The 22,460-nt window shown below is 34.8% G+C and overlaps 4 protein-coding genes across 5 annotated transcripts; all 4 read right to left on the reverse strand.

The window, feature by feature from the left end:
• Positions 1 to 7,232: 7,232 nt before the first annotated feature.
• LOC145562949 (phosphoglycerate mutase-like protein 4) lies at positions 7,233 to 9,127 on the reverse strand. Its single transcript, XM_081623363.1, has 7 exons — positions 9,108 to 9,127; positions 8,716 to 8,812; positions 8,550 to 8,600; positions 8,354 to 8,464; positions 8,059 to 8,170; positions 7,733 to 7,831; positions 7,233 to 7,646 (listed from the first exon to the last, which is right to left on the reverse strand). The coding sequence occupies exons 1-7, from the start codon at positions 9,125 to 9,127 to the stop codon at positions 7,408 to 7,410; spliced, it is 729 nt and encodes a 242-aa protein (XP_081479489.1). The 3' UTR covers positions 7,233 to 7,407.
• Positions 9,128 to 11,277: 2,150 nt separating this feature from the next.
• LOC145563112 (phosphoglycerate mutase-like protein 4) lies at positions 11,278 to 13,917 on the reverse strand. The gene is made up of 6 exons (XM_081623532.1): positions 13,418 to 13,917; positions 12,613 to 12,663; positions 12,410 to 12,517; positions 11,951 to 12,082; positions 11,688 to 11,763; positions 11,278 to 11,581 (listed from the first exon to the last, which is right to left on the reverse strand). The coding sequence occupies exons 1-6, from the start codon at positions 13,535 to 13,537 to the stop codon at positions 11,370 to 11,372; spliced, it is 699 nt and encodes a 232-aa protein (XP_081479658.1). The 5' UTR covers positions 13,538 to 13,917; the 3' UTR covers positions 11,278 to 11,369.
• A 938-nt stretch (positions 13,918 to 14,855) lies between these two features.
• On the reverse strand, positions 14,856 to 19,457 carry LOC145561944 (phosphoglycerate mutase-like protein 4). Its single transcript, XM_081622079.1, has 7 exons — positions 18,727 to 19,457; positions 18,243 to 18,354; positions 16,687 to 16,737; positions 16,500 to 16,610; positions 16,048 to 16,179; positions 15,455 to 15,530; positions 14,856 to 15,325 (listed from the first exon to the last, which is right to left on the reverse strand). Exons 1-7 carry the CDS (start codon positions 18,744 to 18,746, stop codon positions 15,105 to 15,107), a joined length of 723 nt encoding a protein of 240 aa, XP_081478205.1. The 5' UTR covers positions 18,747 to 19,457; the 3' UTR covers positions 14,856 to 15,104.
• Positions 19,458 to 19,600: 143 nt separating this feature from the next.
• Positions 19,601 to 22,258, reverse strand: LOC145561945 (phosphoglycerate mutase-like protein 4). Of its 2 annotated transcripts, none has more exons than XM_081622081.1 (7): positions 22,157 to 22,258; positions 21,936 to 22,071; positions 21,177 to 21,227; positions 20,975 to 21,082; positions 20,416 to 20,547; positions 20,145 to 20,220; positions 19,601 to 20,021 (listed from the first exon to the last, which is right to left on the reverse strand). In XM_081622081.1, exons 2-7 carry the CDS (start codon positions 22,053 to 22,055, stop codon positions 19,801 to 19,803), a joined length of 708 nt encoding a protein of 235 aa, XP_081478207.1. In that variant the 5' UTR covers positions 22,056 to 22,071; positions 22,157 to 22,258; the 3' UTR covers positions 19,601 to 19,800. The 2 variants fall into 2 exon arrangements, with proteins under 2 accessions (XP_081478207.1, XP_081478208.1); XM_081622082.1 differs by having other exon boundaries at positions 21,936 to 22,078.
• Between the last annotated feature and the right edge of the window lie 202 nt (positions 22,259 to 22,460).

Consider the following 22,460-nt stretch of genomic DNA (forward strand, 5'->3'; position numbering starts at 1 on the left):
ATATTATTGAAACCCAAAAATCATGTGTTAATCAACATATGTTAAAGAACATAAGTACGGCGTATAAAAGAACATATTATCAAACATATATGAGTATGTTCTTTGTCAAACATAAATATGTTCTTTGCCAAACACAGTATGTTCTTTGCCAAACAACCGTATGTTCTTTCCGCCTTTTGGGTGCATCCTGGTGTACTATCCTATTTTCATTTTATATATAGTGGCCTCATAGTGCAAATAAAAAAGAAAACCTTGTTTTTCAATAACAATATAATCATGAACATTGTAATTTAAATTATTCTTAGTATAAATTGGTTTCAAGTATATATTTAACAAACATACAAATAGAAATTTTATAATTTATATTATGATTCAATCATAGATATTATGTCAAATACAAGAAATAACTACGGAATGTATAGTGAATCATGCAAATTTAAATGTTACACTTAATTCGACAGGAAGAATTATGTGAGGGAGTAGTTAAACAATTAACAAGATATTCATCTTCTCTTCTCCTAGCAAAAAAGCTAAGTAGTCTGTAAATTAGTGGCCTGTGAGTCCAAGCGTAGTTAGTCTTAGAGAGTATTGTGTATTATTGTTGGTGGGGTTGTAGAGAGATGATCGGAGGTGAAAACTCAACCAACAAATGATCATTGACAAGACCGGTAAAATTCCCGCGTCTTTAGACCAACTGTCTAATAGCTTTTGGGTCCCACTAAGATAGTGCGCTTTTGTCATTTTTTCAATATTCCTTGGCTTCTTTTTTTCTACTCCGTATTTTTTATTCTAATTATGATGTCATTCATGTCCTAACATAGGTCAGCAACACAGTGCTCCCGCCAAAAACTAAACACAAAATTACTAACTCTGTTTGTCGTCAATCTCAATTCTTATCCACTAATTTCTCTAACATAACAATCATACTACTATTAGGGTCGTTATTAAACAATTAATTGAACTTGTTTTTATTATGGTACAAGTGGCTTGGGGTACTTGTCAATTGTCACAACTCATAAGTATACTACTCGCTTCATCTAGTGAACTCTAGCAATAGTATTCTTAAGACAAAATTGTGATCTTACCTTTGAGAAACAAAAATTATCTTACCTCTCATCATACGACGCTTAATGCTTATGCCATTATCATCTACATCTCAACTAGTAATGCTATAGTTATGTGAAGTTCCAATCTAGCATCAATTTTGAATTTTCAACGAATCTATAAAATTAGCAAATACAGGCTTATCCTAAAACTAATTGATTATAAGCAAACTGGTCCACAATTTATTAATACATGATTGTTAAACATCAACATCTTCTTCGTCCATGAAGGATATATAGTTGATAGATTTAATTTGTTCTTAACAAAACCACTTCCACAAATCGTTTTTATATCACCATCAACCACAACGAACTAATATACATACCGGCAGTACTACTACTATGAATCAACTAGTCCACTTATATATAGAGGTGTCAACAATTCAGATGATCGGATCAGGTGAGGTCGGGTCGGGTCAATCTTTAAAGTTGAGTCATTCTAAATTATTATGTTCACGTGAATCGAAATCTTAATTGGATATTTTTCGGGTCTGTTTCGGATCGGGTATGATTTTGACACCTCTACTTACATACCTTAATACCACCACTTTCACTACAAAACTGTCATAATAATCGCCACCACCAGTCTACCACCATCATTCATATTAATTTCACAATGTATCATACATAAAGTTATGACAAAATAGGTTATGCATTGCTTCTTTGAACAATTGTTAAAACCCAGCTACAACTTTTAACTTTTGAAGTTTTTAATCAACGAGTAAATGCCCCCCAGGCCCCCACAAGTTAAGCTCTCAAAATTTGAGAATTCTTAATCAAGAAACTTTTTTGGAAGTAAGAAACAAGAATTACAATAATAATGCAACAATCCAAATAAGTGAATTGAAGCATGGGCTAGGCACTAGCATATATAATAAGGAACCTCCTCCACCAAAACCCGATTGTTAAAAACGTGTATCCGAGTTTCATGATTTGATGGACCACAATTCAAGTCTCCATCTAACAACAAGTGAGTAATTAGTTCGTTATAGATGTGTTCCTTATTTTACCAGGTTGTATTGTTGGAAGTTCTTGATATAAAACAAGAGTTGGGAAAAACAAAGAGAGAGAGAAAAACAATTGAGAGGAAAAGTCCCACGTTGGTTGGGGAATGAGGTTTTTTCTATGTTTATATATTGTAGTGCCTTAACATTACTTACTTGGGTGAGTGGGAGGTGTGTGTTACTCCACACACACGTGCGCGCGCGCCGAGCTGGTTCGGCTCGGGTCTTGGGGAATGCGATGCGCGGGCGTTGGTCCTTGTTATTTTTTGGAGAAATTTTATTTCCCTTTCTTTGTTAAACAATTTTTTTTTTTTTTTGTCTGTTGGGATTATTCTTTTCTGGCTGTTGGGATTACGGAATTAAATCAGTCGTCGAATTAATCTGGTCATTTTCTTAGCCAGATTCTTCCCAGTTGGGTCCTTGTTATCTTTTTGGAGAAATTTTATTTCCCTTTCTTTGTTAAACAGAATATTTTTTTTTTGTCTGTTGGGATTATTCTTTTCTGACTGTTGGGATTACGGAATTAAATCAGTCGTCGAATTAATCTGGTCATTTTCTTAGCCAGATTCTTCCCACGTTTTATGCTTCCCGTTTTCCCTCTACTGCCTATAAATATTCGTTGCTTTTTCCAGTCAGAATACACAAAAATTTGCACCTTTCTCTCTTCTCTAAAATACTAAACACTGTTCTTGATTTCAGGGCAAATATTCTGAATTCCAGTCGGGTTTGTGAGTGCACATAAACTCCGGCGTCGTGCTTATCCCGGAGGGCGACCGCTTCTAGTCTACTGCACCGGAAGGTAGCGCGGAATCGTCTTTTAGGTCAGTGGTTCTCCACGACGCGGCTATTGTCAGTTTGGTTCACGCATCAAGAGATAAGTCATTTCTGTTTTATTGCTTATTAGAATAACATGTACTTCATTCTATGTTACTATATACCTGTATACAACTACATCGTTCTTACAAGTTACAACCCATTACTACGACAACCACTCGCTCTATCTCTTACAATATCAGCATTCGATCAAGTATCAACCGCGAAGAAAGTAATGTACTACGTCGATTTAGCTACATACTCGTTTCATTCTTCCTTTAATGAATTGAATCTCCCTCTAGGCCTCTACCTTTCTTATTTACAAAAATCTCAGTATATTTATATCGCAAGCCTATAATCACGCCTAAGATCAAGGGGGCATATGACACTACAATCTATATTCTATACCATATCAAAATATATACTCCGTACCAATTTATACAAGTACAGTATATGCTACTCGTAATATATACACAAAGATACCACAATAAAATATATCTCAATTAAAATTTATGTCAATACATATATACTTAACCTTGAACGAAAGCAATGTGTTCCTAACTTATTATGGATAGAAAATTTAAACAGGAACAAGGCCCGGCCCCTGTATGGCCCTGCCCCCTATCTTATTCAAATTGGATGAACGTATATTTGGTTCCCTTGATGGTCAGTCGATCAGCAACCTAACCTGAATATATACAATAATATGATCTGATCAAAGATAAGGAATATATTATATAGTATAATTATGTGATGAATTAAAAATATTAAATACAAGTGGACTGACCAATAATATGAAGAATATTTCATATAATCAACTTGCTGCAACAACTTCCTGTCTCCTCATCTTGTTTAGATCAATATCCAATGAACTACCCCTTTGGATGGAGCATTTATTAAAAGTACATGCAAGTTTGAGTTAATACGTACTTATTAGACAGCAACTGTTTTAACGATTTTTGTTGGTCCTATAAACATGAATTGTATCTACACAAGTTAAATTGCAATTTTCATAATTACGTACAGTACATATAATGTAACATTTACTTGTAATTATTCAAGGAACTGTACATGGATTATCTATCGTCAATATTTTATTTTATTTTTCATATCATATGCTCAATCTATGATCTAACAATATAAATAATACGGAATATTTTTATTACGTATATGTTCGAGTGTTGATAATAGTGTGTTATGTGCGAAATATAATGTCGCCATCTACAATTCTTTCAGGGACGAGGCTTTGAAGGTGCCTTAGTAGGCCATGACTTTTCTCAAAGGCTCAAGGGTGTCTATTAAAACAAAAAAATAAATAAAAATAAAAAAAATTGACAATTTATACTTAGAGCAACTCCAATGGTTGTAGCTAGGGACTTGCTTGTAATTATAAAAAATCTCTAGCTACTAGCTTGACCATTGAAAAATAAAATTAGCTTGGCCATAAGCTAATTTGTTTGAGGAAAAAAGTTTCCAAAATTTTTGAAAATTAATATATTAAAATTATTAAATTAATAAAGCTAATTGAGAAAGTGCCCTTTTCCTTCGCTACTTCTATTAGCAAAGGACCTTGAGTCGAATTGATCGTGTCATGTGCAACGTCCATCAATGATGGTTCAATAATGTCCATTGATTTAGACTCCTTCCCTCTTCCCAACTACGAAAAAGAGCGAGAGGCGAAGAGCAAACCAAGAACGAAAATGGAAGCTTATTTAAATAGCAAGCTATTAGCTAATCATTGGGGCATAAAATAGCTACAAAGTGATTTTGCTTGAAATCATATATGGCATGACAAGCTAATTTAACACCATTGAGATGCTCTTAGTTGGTTTGATGGTTTTTATTGGTTTGATGGTTTTTATTGGTTTGACTTTGGAATTTTTGTATTATTGTATAGAAGAATATTATAAAATTAAAATAGCCTTGGTTTTTTTTAAAAAAAAAAACAAAATAACCTTGTTGTCAACTCTTTTTTTTTTTTTTTTTTTTTTTTTTTTTTGAGAAGAAACGTTTTCAAATCTTATAAAAGAATAAAAAAAGGAAAAAAAAATGAGAAACATCCTACCCATGCATCATATATATATATATATGTGGTGTGTGTGTGTGGGGGGGGGGGGTGTAAAAATGGTAAAATTTGGAAAATATCGGAATTAATTTGGAAAATATTGGAATAAATTTGGAAGATACTATTATGCTCAAATAAGGAAGTTAATACGTGCATCTAATATTAATTCCTAATTTTTGTCATGTAAATGTATATTACGTATAAAAAGATTCCAATTAACTTAATTAAATGTACTAGCTAGAGCCAACTTAAATTCTTACACACCTTCATTCTCATTCATTCATTATATATAATTACCATCTACATTATTCATTACAACACCTCTTTCCATCCATCTCTTCTTTCGAAAAAAAAAAAAAGTTAATTGGATAATATGGGTAGAGCAAAAATAGCAATGGAGTTCATAGTCAAGGAAAAAACAAGGAACACTACTTATGTGAAGAGAAAGAAAGGATTGCTTAAGAAAGCACACGAGTTATCGATTTTATGCAATGTACCGGTTTGCATAATCATCTACAATTACAAAGAAGGGAAGCAATCCTCGGAAGCTGAGGTTTATGCTTTCAAAGGGGACATCATAACGGAGTCTAATGCTATGGATTTGTCTCGAGCAACCGATCCGATGGTTGCTCGAGAGATGATTGATAGGTACGTTAGGATTCCTAATGAGGAGAAGTACAAAAGGTCTCTTAACTTGTATGACATGTTTGATGAATGGACTAAAAAGGCGGATCAAGAGTTGTCCAAACTAAGGCATAAGAATGCATTGGTTAAGTACCCTTCTTGGGATTCTAGATTTGATGGGCTTACTCTTGAACAACTTATGGAATTGCTTGTTCATTTAGATCAGAAGATTGAGTTTGTTAGGCAAAAGATTTCGTTGATTAAGAGTAATAATAATCATGAAGGCGCGGCTTTGGTACCGTACCTTGAGCCCACGCCAATCACTAGTCATCAAATTGGGTTCCCTTATGTTGAAGGGTTTAATCAATTGACCTCATTTAATTATCCTATTAACAACAATAATTATAATTATCAACAATTTTGCCACCAACTAGTGCCTTTTAATTATCCAATTCTCGATAATCAAGGCGGTACTAGTAGTAGTAGTAGTCATCAAATGGGTGGTACTAGAATGGATGACCAGGGTGGTAGTAGCAGCAGAGGTAGCAACTTGATGTATAATATGAACTCGATGCCCGGGGTTGTACCTTTGTACTATGATCAAGGGCGAGGGTTTGTTGATAACGTCGGGGCGACATCATCGTACGGTGCTGGTTTAACTATGTCGTCTATGCCCTTGCAGTCGATGCCTATGCTGCCTAATGCTTCATTACTAAGGCAGAGGCAATATCATCAGATGTACTACAAGCAGGTATGTGATTAATATATTAATTCATATGATTGATTTGATCTTCATGCATTTTTTTTTCAAATTTTATTTTAATAATGTACGTATCATTTATTGGTTGGCATGGCCATTAAGGGATAAGCCATACTCTCTTTATCGCGTAATGTTTGCTCCATGTCTTAACTTTCACTTATTTAAGAGTTGCAATGAGTTAATATGTGTTTTTGTCCTTTAACATGTTGGGTATGAAATAAAATATAGAAAAGACTGTAGGAAACTGTATTGACTACTCTCTCAATTTTTTTATTTTTATTTTTATTTATTTACTTTTTTTTTTTTTGCCCTTTAGAGAGCCACAAGGGAGAGTGATGAGAATCGATCGCATGATCACCTGGAACCGGAAGGGGAGCTCTAACCACTTAAGCTATCCCTCATTCTCTTCTTTTCAAAATAATGGTTACTTTTTAACCATTAATATATCGATTATTCTACAGTTTTTATTTTTTCTATTTATTGTTTTATAGTATATTGACCATACTATTTTACAAGTTTTAAACTTTTCACCTCATATCATAACAAGGGTTTAAAATGTTTTGCAGAATGGGTGAAGTCCAACATATGAAGCTGTGTAATCATAGATCAATAAATAAGAGAAATCACTTTGAGAAGTGTGTAATTTAGTTTTGTGTTTATTTGGAATGATTTTAACAGACTAGTTTTGGTGTTTAATGTGTTTTATTAAACACCATACCTTTGTTTCATTCTGGTTTATGTTACCAGATATACTTTTTTTATAGTTTATTAATCTTTTTAACAGTCTTATCACAAATTCACAGCTAACTTAAGCTTCCTGAAATGCAAACCATATCACAGATTGGAAAACTAGGACATATAGAACCAACAGAAATGAAGTAATACATTTTTTTTTCTTGAAATTTAATGTTTTAACAAACCAAATTCTTTCAGTCCACCATAATTAGTCAAATGAAACAACTCATTTTTTTTTTTTAAAAAAAAAAAATAAAAAAATAAAAAATAAAAAAATAAAAAAAAATTGAAAAATTGAAAAATTTACAGCTTATGTTTTACTGCAATCCCTCGCGCTCCTCCACCAAGTGCTGATTCTAGATATTCTGCTTCTCTGAGATGACTGTCATCATTCCATGTTTTGAAGGACCAAGCCTCTCCTTCAGACAACTGAAGTACACTTACAGATGTGTTAGATATTCTAGGAAGGCCTTCAAAAGGTAAAATTCTCCTATATAAAATTCTTATAACTTCTCCGTGTGTTACTACAATCACTCGCCCTCCTGCAGTGTCAACATATTAGCTGCTTAGCTTGTTCTTCCAACATCATAACTACAAGTCTACAAGAAAAGTTTACTTGGAACTATACCTCTATGTTTCTCGGCAATTCTTTGCAGTGAAGCTATGCTTCTCATGTACAGTTGATCATGACTTTCACCTCCACCCCATAGATGTACAAGTTCAAAAGCTTAGAAGTATATAAATATACATGTCAGTCTAAACTCAACAGAGATTCAATTAAAGATGAATGCTGCTGCTTAATTTACTATACATGATACATATGCTATGCTACTCCATACAAGATCGATTAATCAACTTTATTCATATCAGCAGAGATCTAATAATTTTATGATAGAAGATAATTTCATAATTTCTATTGATAAAAAGAAATGATACATACCGGAATTTCTTCACCTGACAAGAGGGCTTCATAAGCCTTGGGGTAAATCTTGTATATTGATTCTTCATAAACAGCTCCCTGAAGCTCCCCTAAATGTCTTTCCCGCAGGTCTTGATCACATATAACCTGAAACAGAGTAAGATACAAGCAGGATTCAACTAAGTTTATTCGTTCTCATATTGAATTACTGATTTTTACTGTCAACTATTGATTATTGTTGGCATACAGAGTTTTTAATCCTAAAATCAAGAACTGAAAACAAACAGTGAAACTGATTAAGTCCATAGAGTAAAAAAAAAAAAAACTCACCTCAAGCCCACCACATTCAGCTGCAATAGTTTCAGCTGTCTCTAGTGCCCTCTTCAGATCAGATGAGTATATACCTGATATGTTAGGCTCCTTTGAAAGGCGTTTAGAAACCTACAACAAAGATGATTAGAATTATGTGAGCAAGGAAGTTATCGAACACAAACAGACCAATAATACAGATAACTACAAAACTTACTGCAACAGCTTGCTGTCGCCCGGCCTCATTCAAGTCAATATCTGACTGGCCCTGGATCATTATATCAGATAGAATTACAAGTCTGAGTACCGAGTAATAATTTGCTATTTACCTTCTTAATGAACTTTTTCACTTAAAGGAATATAAAATTTAGATAAGACCTCACCTGCATTTTTCCAACAGCATTCCATACAGTTTCACCATGACGAACAAGGATAAACTCGGTACAAGACTCATCAGTTGGAACATCTTTCACTGTCACCCTTTACAAGTGGAACACCCAAACAAAAATGATTAAGCTTCTTTTCAACAACCAATTCACAGAAGTTTCAAATTTTCTTATATTTGCTCCATTTCCCTTAAAATTTCTTATATCAAGTCCCTAAACATTGCATAACTTGAAATACTATATACAGTACAAAATTCCTCTACAACAAACAATCATATAAAAGAAGTAAAATATAGTACTATAGTCGGTCAAGCAACCAGATTATAATTTACACATGCATGATAGTATTTCGACGGAGACAAAAAGAGAGAGACAGAGAAAGAGGAGACCTGGAATCAGAGGCAGCCATTGAATATAGAAGATGAAGGAAAATGAGGAGGCTGGATGTTTGACTTCGTTATAATGAGGAGGAGGAAGATGCAGATCTCTGTTAGCTATATAATGCCTTTCCTGGATGACTTGGGGATGTTATTATGAGAACATGTCTATTAGTTTACTGAAGACAACCTAATTTAGCATGTCTAGCTATTAGATGTTAATACGCCTTTCCTGGTTGACTTGCCAACTTGGGGATGTTAACAACTCGGCTTAGTTTAACATTAACGGGCATCTATTAGTTTCTTAAAGACTAGCTAATTAAGCTCCACGTAACACATTCACACCTTAATTACCTCTGAACTAGTACCTAATGAGTCCAACTGCTGTAGACATGAACAAATTGGCCTTACGTTGCGACTCATGTTTGCATAGTTTTGGATCAAAATACGTCGTAATTTATTAAACATGCATCTCATTTACCTCTGATTTTTCAGTGTAAGAAACATTAAGCTGATTGTTATGTGCATCTATAATTACTACGTACTTTTTCTAACAGTTTGTATTATTTCTTGGTTACTTGGCGTATGTCAATTATCAAACATTCAGAAAGGGTCCTTACATCAATCTATAGGCTATAGCTACCGCTTACATCTTGTGTCTAATTCAAAAGGTCATACTCCGTATAATACATATATAGCACTCTTGCCTTTCATGACCAGGAAGTGCAGCGTTTCCAATTAAAGAGCTTGGTGATCATCGTAATCGAGGAATAATCTAAATCAAGAATCAGGAGTAAGCAAGTCTTACAAATACTTTCACCCATGTCTAGCACACTACATGTGATAGACTGATATCAAATTGTGAGTTTGTGACTGCATTTCATAATTGTCAAAAGACCTACAGCTGATATGCAAGAGTAACCTTAAATTAGATAAATATCCAGCATTTGAATCTCTTTATTAAAAATGTTTAGCTCCACTCATGCCAAATATCAATGCAACTATTAGAGTTTGCAAACAACAAAACAACAACAAAGAAGTACAGCAATCCTCCTTTTTTTTTTGAGGAGAAAGGCAATATATTAAGTTAAGTTAAAAGTTTGTTGGTTTCCCATTGGGTTGCCCAAAAGTACAGCATGGGGATCTTGGCCCCTAGGATGATGATTAGTACAGATTGCAGAATCAAGTTCTAAGTTTTTTATACAGACAAAAGGAGGAGCTAATAAATTACAAACATGATTCAAAGTATTTAGCCTTCCTCTAGCATCCTTTGCCAGGACATATGCCACGCTGTTTTTGCCTCTTTCTCCATAATAGAGCTGGACTTCAGTTAGCTCCTGTAACAGCAGCCTGCAAGCATTCAGCTTTGGGGTTAGCATAAAATCCCTGCATTCATCTAAGTCTTGCACTATGAACTTGCAGTCAGATTCAATAATGCAGTGACTCCATCCCTTCTCCTGTACCCATGAAAGAGCTAGAAATATAGCTTGAATTTCAGCCTCACTTGCTGATGCAGAATAGCCCTTCCATTGAAACCCTTGTTTCCATGATCCATTTTCATCTCTACAGACACTTGCACAGCCAGTTTCTTTGGAAGAGGGATTGAAAGCTGCATCTACATTTACTTTTAAGAATAGAGGAGGGGGAGGAGACCAAAAGCTTTGAGTGTGCTCTTTTCTAGCTGTCTGGCTTGTTGAGAAAAACCATTCAGTAGCAGCCCACAAGCTTTGGTTAACAGACTTTTTTGCAGGGATATTTTGTTTAGAGAAGAGCCAACAATTCCTTCTTTTCCAGATTTGCCAAATGCAGAAATAGAAGATGGTATTCCAGGGAATGTGATTATGGGAGGGCTGTTTATTTTTGAGATTTTTGAAAAGCCAATGGTGGAAAGTTTCATGTTGGGATTTGTTGAAGCTTGAGGGAGGGTTCAGCAATTGCCAGAATTCAGATGCCCTGCTACAGTCCAGAAAAATATGAATAGAAGATTCAGGCAAAGAAGGACAGAAAATGCGGGAGTTTGATGGGGCTATTTTTCTTAGATGGAGGTTTTTTGCTGATGGGATCCTATCCCAAGCCAATTGCCAAATGAACATTTTTATTTTAGGATAGGTGTTTGAGTTCCAGATTTGATTCCAATCCCTGTCAGATATAGAGAGATTTGCTGAGGATGTTACTCTGGAGTCACAAAGAACCCGAGTCACAACAATCCTCCTTGATACAGCAAGTCTCATCACGAATTAATAATCGTGTACCAGGAAATCAAGCATAAGCTAGCTAGCCTGAAGCATCGCCTCCATCTGGAAAATATCCTAGTTCTTTCAGATGACTCTGATCATTCCATAATTTGATTGACCACTGGTCTCCTTCAGAAAACTGAAATATACTTATAGATGCATTCCGTATCCCACTAACAGATTCTCCAGGTATAGCTAGCTTGTACAAATTTTTTATGACAGTATAATGAGTTACTACAACTACTCGCGCTCCTGAAATGTCAACATTCAGCCAGAAGAAAAAACGTTATTACTTCATTGGAATTTTTTTTTTATCCCTAGATACAAAGGAGCTGAAAGCTACTTCTCACTACATTACCTCTGTGTTTTTCAGCAATTCTTTGCAACGAAGATTTGTATCTGTTATTCAACTGATCTTGACTTTCACCACCACCCTGCAGGTGATGATATGTATTTTCAATGTTCAGAAAATCTTCAATGTCAAATGAGCTTTTGACCCAAATTAATACGTTCTGTAATTCTATTTCATAGTCGCGTAGCAGATGAACACATCAAGTCAGCAAAGAAAGGGGATCATGCATTCAGACGTTTTTTTAAGAAAGAGGAGGTGACCATACACACCGGAATTTCTTGATCATTTCCAGCCGACTTTAATGCTTCAAAGGCTATAGGGTTAACCTTGGGTGATTCGCTAAATGTAAGTCCTTGAAGATCCCCTACATGTCTTTCCCGCAGGTCTTTATCAGTAACAACCTGATTTTGAGACCCATATCAAACTTATGAGCAGCTAATTACCATGTAAACATATCATATCAGTACACTTCTGGTATAACAAATTAATCTAATACATGCATGTTTAAACTGTTATCAAAGGTTTACACTATACCTGCCAGTAAGGAAAGTCACTTCAATATCTTTCTTTTTTTATTTATGTAACTATTGGTTTTTGAATCCAAGATTTTACCACATACTTTACTGAAATCCTAGTTCATCTCATCAAATTCAAGCCCCAATATTAGCTCCCCTTGTTATACCCAAAGAGAGATAAAAATGTATTATTTTGATTGACGAGTAACAAACCTGAAGCCCACATCTAGATGCTATTGCTTCTGCTGTCTTGAGAGCCCTCTTCAAATCAGATGAATATATAGCGGATATATTAGGCTCCCTTGATAGTCTCTCAGCAACCTAAAAAAATAAAAAGAGAGAGAGAGAAGGGAGGATTTTATTCAAGGACTGAACAAGAGAACCTAGATCAGTGCATAATATCATAACTAACTTACTCTGACGGCTTGTTTTCTCCCAACCTCATTCAGCTCAATGTCCGTCTGTCCCTGGATCATTAACAAAGAAGTAGAGATTTGAGCAATTAACAGACACCAATAAGAATACTTGAAATAACCTTTATTATTGCATATAGATGAAGCAGGAATTTAGCAGCATAAATGAGAGGGCCATGTAGGCATCTGCTGCAGGTTAGGTTCTTTACAGGAGCAAAATTTGTGTAATGCTATAGACTCTAGTCAATTTTATCACAGGTTCTACTTATATTATCAAAAAGATAAAACCGAGCTCGCTAGAAAAGCAATACAGCCCAGAATCACCTTTTGATACCAAGACATATGTGGATGCGCAGAACAGACCAAATTTTGAAACAGAGAATACAAATGAAAGCTGGATTAGGAAATCATCAAAAAAGGTCTAACCAAATTTATATATCTAGGAAAATTGATTGTAAAATAATTATATCATGTATTGCATATAAGTTGTTTTTTCCCTTTTTAGGCTAATTTTCACCTGAATAACTCTTGAACTCATCTGATATTTTGTTGTGAAAGGTACTTATTTGCCCTTATCTAGACTTATTAGGTCCCTAACTTGTTATAAAGGCAAAAAATGAATATTATTTTCATCTAATTAAACCATGATTAAAATCTTAATTTCGGGGTATGGTGTGTTTGAGTGGTTCCTCTCACTTGCTGTTAGTCATCAGTTCATCACAAAGTCAAGGGATGTAACACAAAACATGAATGAAAATAGTATGTTTATTTTGTCAACTCTGAAGATGAATAGAGTTAACAGCCTAACCTGACTTTTGCCAAGAACATTCCAATCTGTTAAACCATGGCGAACAACAATAATATCTGTACAAGATCCATTAACCGGCCCTGCTTCTCCAGCTATAACTCCTTTACTAACGCAATCCATCAACACCTACCCTTTACAAACTTGTACAGTGTACACCAACTAATTAAAGGTATACAAAAACAACAGATTTAAAAAAACAAAAGAAGACAGATGACAAGAGTTTTTCGACAGAGAGAGACCTGGAATGAGATGCAGTTCAGAAAAAAGAAAAATAAAATAAAAAAAAAAAAACACAGAAATGATGAGGCTTTGTTTAACAACTGAAGCTTCCTGCTGTAGTCTTCTTTAGCAGTCAACTTAAATTATTAATTAACGTTATTATAGTACTACTTGTATTAAACTATGAAAGTGGACGAACATTTTTTCTTCTGTTCTGATGTTGATTCCTCTTCCACTTGAATGGTACTTTTTCTCAGGGCTTAAAAGTGCCAAGGATTTTTTGAACAGAGGTTTTTTCACAAAGAAACTCTAAAAAACAATCAGCTATGAGAGGGTTTTTACATCAATATACTGTACAGGGTGTCCAACTCGAAGTAGCATTGCCTGTTTAGCAGGGCCTAATTGAATCTTTTTGATAAGAATACTTGGTTACACATGGCCAAGGTAAAAATAATGTTGAGAGCAAGTGATATTAGTACGCATCTCTTGCACTATACCATGTCTAAATCAGAACATTATAACAAAGACTGTCCCTGGATCATTAAATCGAATAGAATTACAAGTTTGAGTAAACACACCAATTTTATTCGGTTTTTCCCATTGTTTGTATTGAATTTACAAAATTATAATTGTATTTTTCTTCAATTGTTAAATAGTCTTGAGTAATACTCCGTTATTTGCTAATATACTTCACAAAGAATCATAATCTCTGTACAAGATCCGTTAACCGGCCCTGCTTCTCCAGCTATAATTTCTTTATTAAAGCAATCCATTGACACCTTTACAAACTGTACACCAACTAATTAAAGAAAAACAAGAACAACAGATTTAAATAAAAAAAACACAGAAGAGGAAAGCCGACAAGAGTTTTTTCAGAGAGAGAGAGAGAGAGAACTAGAATGAGATGCAATTCAGAAAAAATGCAGAGGATTTGTTTAACAGCTGAAGCTTCCTGCTGTATGTATTATTGGTGCATACATGCTGTCTTCTCGTTGACTCAGGGATATATCATATATTCATATACGTAGTCTTCTTTAGCAGTCAGCTTAAAATATTTCTTATAGTACTATTTGTATAAAACTATGAAAGTGGATGAAGATGCTTTTCGTTTGTTCTGTTTTGCTTTGTCCCTTTTCATTCTCTGATGTTGATTACCCTTGCAAATTCCACTAAAAATGGACCTTCTTCGAAAATTCAAAATTCTATAAAATTTCCCACATCACAAAAACATTTACTTTTATTACGTAGTATATGAAAAAAAAAAAAATTATCAAATGTTACAAACTGTACACCAACTCGGAGCACATACAAAATAGCAGAGGAGTAATTGAAAATTTTCAATTAGAATACCTGGTAACACACATTGCCAAGGTAAAACTAAATCACGTCTTGATGAAAATTAGTACGCATTTCTTGCACTATATGATGTCGAAATCAGAGGCTCAGAGCACAAATATTGGATAATTAGCTAGGCAGAAGCATCCCCACCAAAAGCTGATTCGAGAAATTCTGATTGTTTGAGGTGACTGGCATCATTCCATGATTTGATGGACCACATGTCTCCGTCAGACAGCTGAATTATGCCAACTGATGTATTAGAAATTTTTTCTGGACGCTGCCCTTTGGCTGCAGCCCGGTTAAATAGTGTTCTTATGGCACCCCCATGACTGACTACAATCACTCGTTGCCCTGCAATGACAACATGCAACCAGAGCAAATGCAACATCTATCAATTGTCTGTATTTCAAAGCCAAACTATTTCCTGTAATATGTAGCCAATGAATGTATAAATAATGGAATACAGGCAATGTAGTTGACCTCTATGGTTTTCACCAATTCTCTGCACCAAAGACGTACAACGATTATAAAGCTGATCACGACTTTCACCACCACCCTGCACACATCAATTTTGAAAAATCATAGAATATTTAGCTTGTATATCAAAAGAGCTATAATTCTAGTTTTGGCAGCCACTCAATGAAGCATGCTACTATGAAACTTTCAAAATAATACAATATGTATCGGGCAAGCAATTTGTCATCCCTCGTCTAAAAGATGAACATCAAGATGCTGATTCAAAAGAGACATTTTCAGAACAAACCTTAAAAGGGATTAGGAAGAAAAAAACAGACTTATGCTGTAGTATCTTTTACATGTATACTAGGGTTTTGCAATATCTGGTAATAAGCAGTTTGAAAAGCGGCATTGTGTACTGATATGAAAGGAGATTGAGCAATTTTGTATTTCAAAATGGTGTTCCATATCAAATGCACCTCCAAAGCGTCTAAAGTAAAAACAAATACACAAAAGCAGTTGATATGAATAGTAGGTATTAGCTGCACACTCCTTAATATTGAATTGCTGGTCATCATAAACTAATAAAGTGCACTAAACTATCAAATGAAACACACCGGAATTTCTTGATCTGATCTGTGAGACTTAAAGGCTTCATAAGCTTTAGGGTTAAGCTTCGCTATGTCTCGATAAACATGTCCTTGCAGATCTCCTACATGCCTTTCCCGCAGGCCTTTCTCTCTTATAACCTGTAGTTCATACATTGCCAAAAATAAATAATATATAAAGCATTACATTACATGATACTCTTCATGCATCAAAGATCAAACCGCACAATGACAGACATCTAATTATACAAGTAGTGAAACTCAGAGAAGGTTCAACTAATATAAACCTAATTCAAACTTATAAATCTTACACCATAAATAAGTTGAGTTCATAGACTCATCAGTTGTCTTCCTAACAAATAATAAAGAAATCCCACATCTGTTAAACTTGCACTGTAAATAAAGTTCCCCACATTCTTTCTACATTAGAAGTATTTAAATTATTAAGGTCAATAACTGACCTCAAGCCCACCACATCTTGATGCTATCGCCTCTGCAGTCACAAGTGCCCTTTTCAGATCAGAAGAATAAATAGCAGATATATTAGGCTCCTTTGATAGTCTCTCAGCAACCTAACATAAATCAGGATTAGGTGAGGCACTTCGGCAAAGCAAGGTACACAACCAGCAAAGATTATCCTCAACTTACTGCAACTGCTTGCTGCCTCCCAATCTCATTCAATTCAACATCCAACTGCCCCTGGTGAAATAGTAATGAAGGAGATAATAGACATCACAGTCATGAAACCGTAAATACTTCATAATAACAAAAGTCGCAAAATGATTTATGACATGTTGAAAGGGATTAACAAATGTGCTAGCTAAGTTTGCGATAAACGACAATTAACAACAACGAAGACGGAAAACAAGCAATAAACGAGACAAGGAGAATTTACCGTGGGAAACCCGAGAACCGGGAGAAAAAACCCACCAATCCACTATGGAGTAACAATTTGATGAAGAACGATGTAGATTACAAGCTTTAATTACCATTAAAGCTCCCACCCCAACTCACCCTCTCAAACACTCAAACCCTAAGTGTTTGGGTTTACATGAGGCTCTCTCTCTCTACATCTTTCCCCTCATCTTATTACTCACTTACAATGACAAATCATGAGTATATATAGTGCTAAATATAATTCAAGGGCTAAGATTATAAGTAACTAGCAAAGGAGAAATCAAAACCGTAAAAACCGAGGCTCAAACGCGAAAACAGAGCCCCGAGAAACCCAATGGAGCGGGCGCTCCAATGGACAGGAGCGGCCGCACCATTAAACTGGAAGAAAAGGCAAAACGAGCCTCTATGGAGCGGGCGCTCCCATAGAGAGGAGCGGGTGCTCCCACAAGAGGAGCGGCCGCTCCGCTTTCCCCTGCAAAACAGCTTCTCGTAAAACAGCCATATCTTCCTCGTTTCTTGGCCAAATTTAGCTTATGACCAGTCGTTGGAAAGCTCTTGAGACGAGCTATCACCTCCAACTTGAATCATCTCAATATCACTTCTAGATCTTGAGATATGGTCAATTGAAGTCAACCCTTTGTCATCCACCATTGCTTAACACCAAGCAATAGCCCATAGCTTAAACTCTTAAGCTATGCACCCCCCTTTGCCTTCTTGAACCGTTCTCCACACTCTCAAACCCAACACATGTACCCTTTTTTTTTTTATCCATATCTCCCATACTTTAGCTGAGATGACGCTAAAATTATATACGAGCAATACACAGTAACGTCTCTTATCTCTCATTTTCATTACATGCCTGTTCTTACACTAAATTGTCGAATTTGTAGTCCTCTGCTTACACAATCACTAGCTGTCTGTCTAGCTCAACACGTTTACATAAACTGATTTGGCGAATTTCTTACAATGTTCAATTGTGACAGCAGAGAAGACGATCAGTGATAAATTCATTGACCTAATCATACAATGTGTACAATGAAATAATAACAATATGTTTGGATAAAGGGGATTTGACGGAATATATAGGCGAGCAAGAGTAATTATTCAATTCCCTTTCAACAAACCAAATCCTTCCGATTACCTCGTAAGATCTGAAATAAAAAGACAAGCCTACTAGTACTTCTCCCTTCCGTTCCCTCTCCCTTTTGTTTCACCATTGCTATCCAAACACACAATAAAATAAAATTTAGAAAAAAAAAAAAAAACAACTTAAAAAAAAAACGAAGAAGAAATTGAGAAAAATCAACCTGCATTTTGCCAATAGCATTCCAATCAGTTTCGCCATGACGAACCACGATGATCTCCGTACAACAAGGATCAATTGACCCAATTCCATGACTTTCCACTGAATAAGAAGACCTAGTTGATTATCCCAAACAAAAATTCATTAAAGTAATTTGGATTATTCAACGCATAGAGTATAAAAGAATGGGGATTTATTCAAATTTTGTAATTGAATTACTAAAATGGATCGCCCAAGTAAATAAAATTAAGCTTCTTTTCAACAACCAAATCATAGAAGTTGAGTTTTCCTTTATTTGCTCCATTTCCCTCAAATTATCTTAGTACAACAAGTCTATAAATATTGTATAGCTTTAAAAAAATATACAATACATAAAAAAAAATTCCACAATAACATACGATCAACAAAAGAACATGAACATAGTAACATAGTCAAGAACATGAAAGTATTTCGACGTAGATGAAAAGAGAGAGAAAGATAAAAGCAACCTGGAATCAGAGGCAGCCATTGATTGAGGAGGCCTGATGACAATAGCTAATAATGCCTCTCCTGATTGACTTGGGGATGTTCTTTTGCAGCAGTCAGCTTAGTTTAACATTAACATTAACATTAATATGCTTATTAATTCTTAATCACCACCTAAGCTCCACCTAACTCATTCTCACCTTTTTATTTTCATTTGTCTTGTTTTTCCTCTCTTTCCTGTGAACTTCACTCACATTGGATTTACTTGGAATTTGATAACAGAAAATTAATCATAAACTAGTTTAGTCTAGAAATTGAAATGAACTATTAACATACTCAATGAGCCCAAAGTACAGCTGAACCAATTGTTGTACTCGTGAACAAATTGGCCTTACACCGCGACTCATATCCGTATAAGATTGGATCACAATACGTGATAATTTTATAGACAAGCATCACATTTACCTCTGATCTTTTCAGTATAAGAAAGAAAGAGACATTCTGCTGATTGTTATGTGTGTTTGTCTATAAATACTAATTCTAACAGTTTGTATTATTTCGATTATCAGATATTCATATTCTGAAAGGGTCCTTACATAATACAAATACATACTATATACCACCCTTCTTGGCTTTTACTAGGCTTTGGTGCAGATTTTCCAATTGAAGAACTTGGTTTTTATCCACATAATCGAGGTATAATCTAAATCACAAACCATGAGTAAGCAAATCCTAGAAATATTTTCACCCACATCTATGTGATAATCAAATTGTGACTGCATATTGCCAGAAGAAATACAGCCGAGTACATCAGTACTGTTTTCTGGGCTACTATGAACCTATGAATCAGTGAACGTTGTGACTGTTCCAATAATTGACATGCAAGAGTACTCTTAATTTTAGTAGATAAATTTCCAGCATTTGGATCTCTTTATTAAAATTTCATTTGAGTCTTTAATTCCACTCATTGCAACTATTACAGTTTGCAATTAGCATAACCACAATAAAGAAGTACAACAATCCTCCTGGATACAGCAAGTCTCATCAAGAGTAAATAGATTGATTGAGTACCAGGAATTAAAGCATAAGCTAGCTAGCTAGCCTGAAGCATCACCTCCACCCGAAGCTGATTCCAGATATTCTGTTTCTTTGAGATGACTTTTGTCATTCCATAATTTGATTGACCAATTGTCTCCTTCAGACAACTGAAATATACTTATTGATGTATTCCATACCCCTCCAGGACGTTCTCCAGGTATAGCTCGCTTATAGAGCTTTTCAATGATACCCCCATGAGTTACTACCACTACTCGCTCTCCTGAATTGTAGCCAGAAAAAAAAGAAGTTACTACACCGGTTTTGTTTTTACCTCCCATGGCTAGTGGCTGCCCTAGATACATACAAAGTAACTAACTAACTACAAACACCTCCAAAATATTACCTCGGTGTTTTTCAGAAATTCTTTGCAATGAGGATGTGCATCTTCTGAACACTTGATCCTTACTTTCGCCACCACCCTGCAGATGATGAAGTACATTCTGAAGTTAACATAACTCCGGAGCTCCAAATTTTAGAAAATCTTTAGTTAGAATGTCAAATGACCTTTTGACTCTATTGAATACCGTAATTATATTCTATAGTCAGAAAAATCAAGTCAGAAGAATAATCTTTCAGACTTTTTTAGAAAGAGTTGGGAACCATAAACTACACACCGGAATTTCTTGATCTTTTCTGGGGGACTTCAGTGCTGCAAAGGCTATAGGGTTAACCTTGGGTGCTTCGCTATATGTTAGTCCTTGAAGATCCCCGATATGTCTTTCTCGCAGGTCTTTATCTATAACAACCTGATTTGACACCCACATAAAACTGATGAGCAGCTAATATCCACGTATAAGTATCAGATCAGTATACTCTGGTTGAACAAATCAATCTGCATGTTTTAAACTTTTTAAAAATCTTTAAAAGGTTTTCATATACATTCCACTAGATTTGTCACTACAAATCTACAATGTTTTGTTTTGTGCTTTTTTTTTTAATTTTATTTTATAAACTCTTGGTTATAGTATTCGATCATTCTCAACAAAATTGTCATTTTTGTTATTTAATACCACAAAACTGTATTGTATTAACTATCTTATGCTGAAACATTCTTAATTTTATGCGCTGAATAGAACAAAGAGAAAGAGGGGTATATTGCATCTCATCAAATTCAAGTCCTATTAATTTGCATCCCCAACGAGAGGTATAGTTGCATTAATTTGATTAACAAACCTGAAGCCCACATCTAGATGCTATTGTTTCTGCTGTGTCAAGAGCCCTTTTCAAATCAGATGAATATATAGCGGATATATTAGGCTCCCTTGATAGTCTCTCAGCAACCTACGACAAAAAAAAAAAAAAAAAAAAAAAAAAGCAGGATATATTTAAGGACCTCACAAGATAACCTAAATCAGTGCAGAATGTCATAACTTACTATGATGGCTTGTTGTCTCCCAACCTCGTTTAGATCAATGTCTGTCTGTCCCTGGAGCATTAAAAAAAAAAGTAGAATTTCGAGTAATAAACAGAAATCAGTTGCATATGCATGAAGCAAAAATTCAGCAGTATAATGAGAGTACCATCTAGGCATCTTCTGTTTAAAGGTGCAAAGTTTGTGCAATGCTACAAATTTCTAGCGAGCCTTTATCAGCCAAATTCGACTTATGTTATTGAAAAGAATAGGATACTAATATACTATACGAGCTTGCTAGAAATTCAAAATAGCCAACAATCATATTATGATATAAAGACCTATGTGAATATGCAGAGTAGCTTGAATTTTGAAACAGAGAATACCAATGAAAACTGGAAAAGGAAATCATCAAGGTAAATTAGTCTATATATCTAAGACAAATGACTTATATTAGTTGATTGTCTTCTTCTTAGACTATGTTTTTACCTAATAACTCTTGAACTCATCTGATGTGAGCTATATGAGCTTATTAGTCCATATCAATACATTTTATTTTTGTTATGGAAGGAGCTTATTTTCTCTTTAATAAACCCGATACCTGTTTTAATGGGGAAAAAAGGACATTATTTAATTATTTTCATCTAATTAAACTATTGTATCACTCATTAAAACTCTTTTATTCGGTGTATAATGTGTTTTTGCAGTTCCTTTCGCTTGTCAGTCATCACAAAGTTAAACTATTGTATCAACTCGCACGATGAATAGAACTATCAGTCTAACCTGCATTTTGCTAAGAGCATTCCATTCCGTTTCACCATGACGAACAACGATAATCTCTGTACAAGATCCATCAACTAGCCCTGCTTCTCCAGCTATATCACCATTCTTAACGCTTTCCATTGACACTCTTTACAAACTGTACACTTAAATGGAAAAACAACAAAATAAAATTAAAAAACAAAAGAAAGATGACGATTTCAGAGATAGAGAGAGAGAGAAACCTGGACTGAGATGCGTTTCAGAAAAAAAAGCAAACAAATGAAGAGGCTTTGTTAAACAGCTGAAGCTTCCTACTGTATTATTGGTGCATATATGCCGTCTTCTCGTTGACTATATTATATTACGTAGTAAGTACTACTTGTATAATACTGTGAATGTGGACCAACATATTTCTCTATTATTCTGTTTTGCTTTGTCCTGTCTCTCTGTTGTTGATTTCTCTCATGAATTCCACTCAATATGGACCTTCTTCGAAAATTCCATAGAATTTCCACATCAAAAATACATTAGTTTGTTTATATAAGA

This window comes from Chenopodium album, chromosome 10 (assembly GCF_948465745.1).
Source record: "Chenopodium album chromosome 10, dcCheAlbu1.1, whole genome shotgun sequence".
Taxonomy (NCBI): domain Eukaryota; kingdom Viridiplantae; phylum Streptophyta; class Magnoliopsida; order Caryophyllales; family Amaranthaceae; genus Chenopodium; species Chenopodium album.